The 7,387-nt window shown below is 36.0% G+C and overlaps 2 protein-coding genes across 2 annotated transcripts; both read left to right on the forward strand.

The window, feature by feature from the left end:
• Positions 1-480: 480 nt before the first annotated feature.
• On the forward strand, positions 481-4,298 carry LOC116017829 (UMP-CMP kinase 3-like). Its single transcript, XM_031258471.1, has 9 exons — positions 481-696; positions 1,676-1,734; positions 1,974-2,028; positions 2,209-2,326; positions 2,744-2,900; positions 2,993-3,073; positions 3,176-3,283; positions 3,384-3,455; positions 4,037-4,298. The coding sequence occupies exons 2-9, from the start codon at positions 1,705-1,707 to the stop codon at positions 4,049-4,051; spliced, it is 636 nt and encodes a 211-aa protein (XP_031114331.1). The 5' UTR covers positions 481-696; positions 1,676-1,704; the 3' UTR covers positions 4,052-4,298.
• Positions 4,299-6,053: 1,755 nt separating this feature from the next.
• Positions 6,054-6,506, forward strand: LOC116017854 (RING-H2 finger protein ATL63-like). Its single transcript, XM_031258497.1, has one exon. The coding sequence runs from the start codon at positions 6,054-6,056 to the stop codon at positions 6,504-6,506; it is 453 nt and encodes a 150-aa protein (XP_031114357.1).
• Positions 6,507-7,387: the final 881 nt, after the last annotated feature.

The raw sequence follows: 7,387 nt of genomic DNA on the forward strand, positions 1-7,387 counted from the left end.
ACGGAGTAATAAAATTTAAAATAAAGTAATAAAAAATAAAATAATTGTACACATATAATCCACATAAATATAGAATGCCATGTTTTAACTTAGTTAATACCAAAGGCCAAAGGCCTTGTGGTCAAGCGGCATGAAGGATTCTCTTCCCAAGTGGGAGGTCATGGGTTCGAGCCTCAGTGGGGGCAATGTTGACTTTGTTGGGCTTCAAATACTACATGTAACAGGGTCAATAATATTCCAAAAAAAAAAAAAGAACTTAGTTAATACCACGTTACAGCTGTAACCTACTGAGATAATAATAGAGTATTTGTTAGACTTACGGGACCAATTCGACACTTTTTCGACAAGTTGACTTGTAGGTAGGTGTATTGAGCAGCGAAAGGCAACCTTTAAAGGCACAAATAAGGCAATGACTTAGCAAGAAACTTTGATCACATATCTTTATCGTGAGGAGACAAAGGTTGGTCTTGGCGGTTTCTAACTTGCGGGATTAGTTAAAGTGAGACGAGGTTAAAACACATGAACGAACCGCAGCACAAATTTGTGGAGCGACAACCAACACTTCATTAATCTTCCAAGATTCAAACACCGCTCTTCTGTCTTCCTTATAAAGTACACAACTGACCACCCGCTTTTTCGCACCCATTTCCCTTGTCTTTCTCCCAGATCTCCATTTCCCTCCCTCCTCTCGCCCTGGTAAATCTAAAGCTCGCATCTTTCTCTCTACTTTTGCGTTTTTACGCGTCTGTGATCGTCGGGTTTGCTTTATTTTGATGATTCTTTTAGTTCGCATTTCTTGCTTTTGATTCTTGAGGCCCAATTCTCCGGCTTTGGTTGTTAATTTGTGGGTTTCTCTGTTTTTTTGGGTTTGATCTGAGTGGGGGTTTGGTTGTTCTTGTTGAGTTTCGTGTTTTCCGGGTTTAGATTCGTGGATCTTCAGTTGGCTTTTATTGTGGGTTGTGTTTTGGTTGGAATTATAGGCCATTTGCATGTTTAATGCCTTCATTTTTTTTTCGAGTACTGAAATGGTGTTTGAATAATTGAATGTATACTGTTTGTTTTGCCTTTATTAATTGTCAAAATGAGGACTAAAGTTTTTGTTTTAAGATTTGATTTTGATGGAATTTGAAGTGACTAATGGGGTTGTGATCATGGAATCAAGTTCAGGGTGTGTTGTATGATGACAGAATTGCTTGTTATATGATGATAATGGAATCAGATCTGTCATGTCTGCCTAAGAATAGTGATGCCATAGTCTTGTTAATGTGACAAGTTCAGCTATATCTTTTTGTCTGGGCGTCCATAGAACATAATTGTGTTTATTTAAGTGATGCTGGATAAATTAAGAACATAATTGTGTTTATTTAAGTTATGCTGGATAAATTAGAACGCCCTTTGACACATTTTCTCGTGCCAGTAAGATGCTAGATCTGGGCGTGTTAGTCCTTGAATTGTCCTATAGTTCCAAAAAAAATGTTCTTGGTTGCTTTAACTCTCTGGATCTAATGACATTTGCTTTTTATTGCGTTTGGTTCTACATTCTTCTCTCATACATTGCCCCGTTTACAGGCTTTTATATTGTGTGAAGAAGAAGAATTGATAAAGTTTATTTGTGATTGTATAATTGCTTTGGTTCTCTCTGGGTAGCATTGTGATATCGAGTCTGTGTATGCAGATTATTTGTTGAGCTAGTTTTTGCCATTCATGGGGACTGTTATTGATTCTGCGAACAAGGTACCTTTATTTCCAGTCATTACTATGGGCATTGGTGGAGCTTTGAATTTGGAAACTTTCTCGTGTATTTTTCTGGGTTGGTGACAAATACTTGGAATTTGCAAATGTGACCTAAATTTGAAGGGAGCAGAAATTTGCTGCTGTTGTCTTTCTGATGCAGAACTGAAAACGTATAGAAGCAGGGATGAGGTTATATTATATGTTCTGAATATTGGTTGATAAATAAGTTTCGATTGCAGGGAGCTAATGGAAGCATCCCAACGGACAAAAAGGTTAAGGTTGTGTTTGTCCTAGGTGAGTACGTGAATGTTAACATAAGCCATTGATCATCAAATAAGTATATTACGAACTTATTAATTTCCCATTTGGCAAATCTTATGATTTGGATTGTGGTTGAAGTTTATGATTACGGTTTGTGAATAATCAATGCATTAACTCCCAAATTTTAGTAATTTCCACTCTTTTACTTGTCAGGTGGCCCGGGAAGTGGTAAGGGCACACAGTGTGCAAAAATTGTTGAAAACTTTGGGTACACCCATCTAAGTGCTGGGGATCTCCTTCGAGCGGAGCAAAAGTCTGGTTCTGAAAATGGGTACTGTTCCATTGTACCAATCCCTCTCGGTATCTGATTTGTCACCCAAGATTCAGATTTTTAAATATAGAGTAATTGCTTAATTTATCTAGTAATTTGACCTCCATACTTGCTACTTACCTGTTCTTGATGTGTTCAAATAACATAAACATGATTGTTTGAGTCTTTGAATTCAAGAATTGAGTAAAATAAACAAATGATCTGAGAACATCAGACAATATATCTGCTTTTCACAAAAAGAACATTGGAAAATCGGAAATAGACCTGGCATTTAAAAACCAGGAAAGAGAAATCCGAATGGGAAATCAGTGTGAACAAAGATGAATGCATATTGTTGATTTTACATAGTCCGCAATTTGTTTCTTCAATAGCTTCTTATTTCATGATTCTAAATAATTCTTCTCCTTGCATGTATAGGACAATGATTCAAAACATGATCAAAGAGGGAAAAATTGTGCCTTCTGAAGTAACAATTGCTCTCCTCCAACGAGCGATACAAGAACATGAGAATGACAAGTTTCTTATTGATGGCTTCCCTCGCAATGAGGAAAACCGCGAAGCTTTTGAGCGTGTTGTAAGTCTAGTAAAGAATAAGTTGCATTGGCGTTACCTAGCAGCTCAAGCATTTTTATTATGTGAACGAAAATAATATTCGTTGTTTTACAGACTGGAATTCTGCCTGAATTTGTCCTCTTCTTTGATTGTCCCGAAGAAGAGATGGAGAAGCGTCTTTTGGGTCGGAATCAGGTTTGATATATAATTTGCAAGTTTCTGATCTTTGTTTGGTGCTTTTTTTTTTTTTCCTCTCAATTCTCTTGATTAGTGATACTTCTATTTTCTTGCACGAAGGGAAGAGAAGATGACAACATAGAAACAATAAGGAAGCGATTTAACGTTTACATGGAATCTAGTCTCCCTGTTATTGAATATTACAAGTCAAAGGGAAAGGTTCAAAAGGTAACGTCTTTCACTTCTGACGTAAAGCTTACCCCTTCCTTGAAGGAATAGCAAAGAGAAACCATTCTATTCGACAGCTAACACCATGTGATGCCTTCAGATCAATGCTGCCAAGCCTGTTGATGAAGTTTTTGAAGCGGTTAAAGCTGTGTTCACACCGTCAGATGCAAAGGTAAAGCATTGCTATCGTTGGATCTGACAAAAACGTTCATGATAGCAGTGGTGTGAGGCATGTGTTTCCATTATTCTCGATATGATAGTGACTTCACCACATGCAACGTAACATTAGTTTTCATCGACTCCCTTCACCTTTGCTTGATATGAGAATCCGGGAATTAAATACAGAGTTACTGATGATTAGGCCACTTACCAATTTCCCCGAAAGGAATTCTGGTTTCAATTTAGCCCTTCTTCACTAGAAGAACCCATCTGCTATTCTGCTCAAATTCTCGTAGCACCTCTTAAAATCTAGACGTCGTAGAAATATATAAATTCTCATTTCTTGCACCTAGGTAGCATCAATATTGATATGAACTTAGGCCCTAACTACATCACTGAGTTTAAGTTTGTCCCAAGCATTATATATCAGCCGAGATTCTCATCAGTAACCGATCTAGGACCCATTATCCCGCCCCCTTAAGACTGCAGGTCCTAATGTAAAACTATCGAGCCAATGATTACAAGTTTCGGAATTCACGTGTATCTTACGCTTACAGATTTTAGAGCTGACAGGTTTATAACTGTATATTACAGGTTGCTGCAGCTTGAGGAATGTAAGACAAGATGGCAGATTTCTTGTTGTTGCAGAGAGAGTTGGTTTGTGTTGTGTATCTGTTATAGAGATGATTATATACAGATGGTTACAATATTCTTTTTTAGTTAAACCATATATATGTTGAAGTCTGTGTGAGGTTTTTGCCTCTTTGTTGTCATTAGTTATATGGATGGATTGTGAGAAATAATGTACTGTATGATTACATTGAGAATGGAGAATTTTGTGTTTGGTCTCTTTCTACATCACCCTTATATCTGCTTCCTGGTATAGTTTAATTGGTCAATTAACTCAGAACAAGTTGAGAAGTTCTGTTTTGCCAGTAGACCTAGGTGTAGAGTTCAAACCCTACCTACTAATGGTTATAAGTTGAGAAGTTTTGCTTTGCTGGAAGTCGCAGGTGCAAGGTTTGAATTCTACCTTCGAAAGACAAAAAAAGGGGTCGAATTCTACCTACCAAGGACTAAAAAACAGCATTTGGGGTTGATAGGCATGAATATTTGAAAAGATAGTTATGGCTTATGAGAGTCTAAGTAATGCACAAAAGGAGTGATTGAGTGGGTAATGGATAATTCTTATACTGGAACTAGGATGTTATCTCTCCGGTATGTTACCATAGATATTAATTAACAAAATGTCAAAAGTATACCTTTGCTAGTTGATGCTTGATAGTAAAAACAACAAGAGTATATGATTTCTTCAATAAAAAATGAGAATCGAGAAAATGAAAATCAATGTCTAAAGAAAGGTTTAAACAAAAGGTAAAAACACTTTGCTTAAACACAAATCTTAAACACAAATCTTGTTTAAAGCATGTGAAAGTTAAAGATGTAACAGAACCTTAAACACAAATCTTCTTTAAAGCCCTTCAAGTCAAAGACGACTACCTATGCCCCAAAATAGATGGTCGGTTGGATAAAATGTAATGTTTGCATTTGAATGTCATAAGTTCAGTTTGATCCAGTCACACAAGATTTTCCTAACATGATTTACTCTTTCTGTATGGTTTGTAGACTACTACATAGGAGAGAGGTTTTTGTGCACACTTCGAGTTTTCCTCATGTAAGTGGACCGATTACTTTTTTGATGAACTCCGAGTAAAACATGGACGCTAGTTTCTTTACTCATGACCTCCTACATGGGTTACTCTATACTAGTAAAAATAATAATATTTGATCATAAACCTTAAACTTTGGTGGTCAAAATTTTAAAGTTTAATTTTGGTTGTGATAAAGAATGCATGGATATAGATGGTTTTGAAAGAGTCTCATATATGGTTCTAGATTATGAAGTCACATAATTACACTCATCTATCTATCCAATAATTTTGCTTGAAGAATTCCAATAGATTTTCAAAGAAGTAACTTGGAAGACCAAGAAATTATAGTTTACTTTGACCAACCAATTAACTATCCCTAATCCAAATTACATTTCTTGTTCTTAATGACCCTATGTTTGTTTTGTGTGTTTGTGTGTGTTATAAACTACAAAGTATATCTAAGTAGTCATTTCTTAATTATATTAAGGAATGGATTTCTTGACCTTTTCTTTGAATCTTGACATGGATTTCTTCCTAATAATTAATGTCGCCATGCATATATAAGATAAGACTCCTCTGCCTATTCTAAAACATCACATTAATTTACTAATCTTACCTTAAACAACATTACAACATCCTTAATCTCTCTCCAATTTTCCAATTTTTTATAGAGTAGTTTAAAATTATCAACTTAAGCTAGATTAATTCTGAATCTTCATAACTTCTACCCAACAGTTATTTTTCATTTTTTTTGATAGATTAGCTTTCAATTCTCAATTTACGCCCAAACTAATTCTGAATCCCCATAACCTCTACCTCGAGAGTTATTTTCTATTTTTTGATAGATTAGTTTTCAATTCTAGACTTACTCCAGACAAATTTTGAATCCCCATAACCTCTATCCAAGAGTTATTAGAAAAGGTAAATCTTGAATTGTCAGAACAATCTCTCAGTCAGTAATGGAATTCCAACTCGAGTTGATAGCCGCCTCCGCCGGCGCCGCCGCCTGTCTGGTTTTCTTGTGGCTCCGCCGTGATGACGGCAGCCTCCACGACGGCGAAGACGACCCAACGGCGTTCATCTTCAGCGCCGACGATGAAAGTGACGGAGAAAAACGGCCTTACTGCGCCGTGTGTCTTAACAACATCTCCGGCGGCGAGAGGTGCCGGAAGTTGAGGGAGTGCGGGCATTGTTTCCACGTGGACTGCGTGGATGCGTGGCTTCAGAACCACTCTACCTGCCCGCTGTGCAGAACCCAAGTCTCCGGTCACGTTTTCCGGCGTGAATATGAACGTGGGGTGTTGGATTTCTTGGTTTCGTGGTCGGAGATTATCCTGGACAAGATTTGCAACCCTCTTAACCAGGAGTTTAGCTCAATGTTGTGTGAGGGGATGCATGGTAGTCGCTTATGATTTCATTTTATTTTATTTATTTTTAATTATGCCATGATTTCTTGGTTTAATTTATGTACTTAATTAATTATTCCTCCATCTATAAATTATTTCATGTATTTATCCATATTTTAATTTAGTTGGTACTGGAAAAATCATGGGAATGAACATTGTATCTTTTATGTCACCTTCTTTTGTTCTTCTTTCCTTCATCCTTTTCCAACTAACCATATCGCTCATTAATCTATATTTTCAAGTTGATTGTTTCAATCTAAACGGGCGAATATAATTGAATAAGATTATTCCACATTTATTACATAAAATATTGATTGTTCTCATATATATGATCATAATTTTTTGTGTGTGTTTTTATTTATACGGGTAAATGAGGAAAAACACAATCAATGACATTTACGTAATTATGACGGACTTTTGAAAGTGTATTGGGCAAATTAAAGCTTTGGAGTGCATATACTATATGTGGCCATTAAGCTAAGGCCACTGATTTCATGCACATTCACAGCAACATTCGAAGGCACTTCTTCCAAACTTGGAATAATTAAGGCAACAATGGCCTTCTTCTCAGTGGGTGGTGACGGAAAATGACAATGGTGGGCGGTGGAGTAAGCAGCAGAGATAATCGCCGTAAAAGTGAGATGACGGTGAATAGAGAAGATTTTTTCTTAATTTATGATTATTATTATTATTACTAATTAAAAATTAAATTAAATTCAATATAATATATCATTTTTAAAAAAATATGTGGAAGCCACATCAACTTAAAAATTTTAATAATCAAATAGTTTACTGGTTACTGAAGGCCTGCAACCTACAAAATAGTGCTAATTGCACTTTTTTTTTTTTTTTTTTTTTTTTTTTTTTTTTTTAATTTTGAGTTTTTT

This window comes from Ipomoea triloba, chromosome 4 (assembly GCF_003576645.1).
Source record: "Ipomoea triloba cultivar NCNSP0323 chromosome 4, ASM357664v1".
In the NCBI taxonomy this organism is placed as follows: domain Eukaryota; kingdom Viridiplantae; phylum Streptophyta; class Magnoliopsida; order Solanales; family Convolvulaceae; genus Ipomoea; species Ipomoea triloba.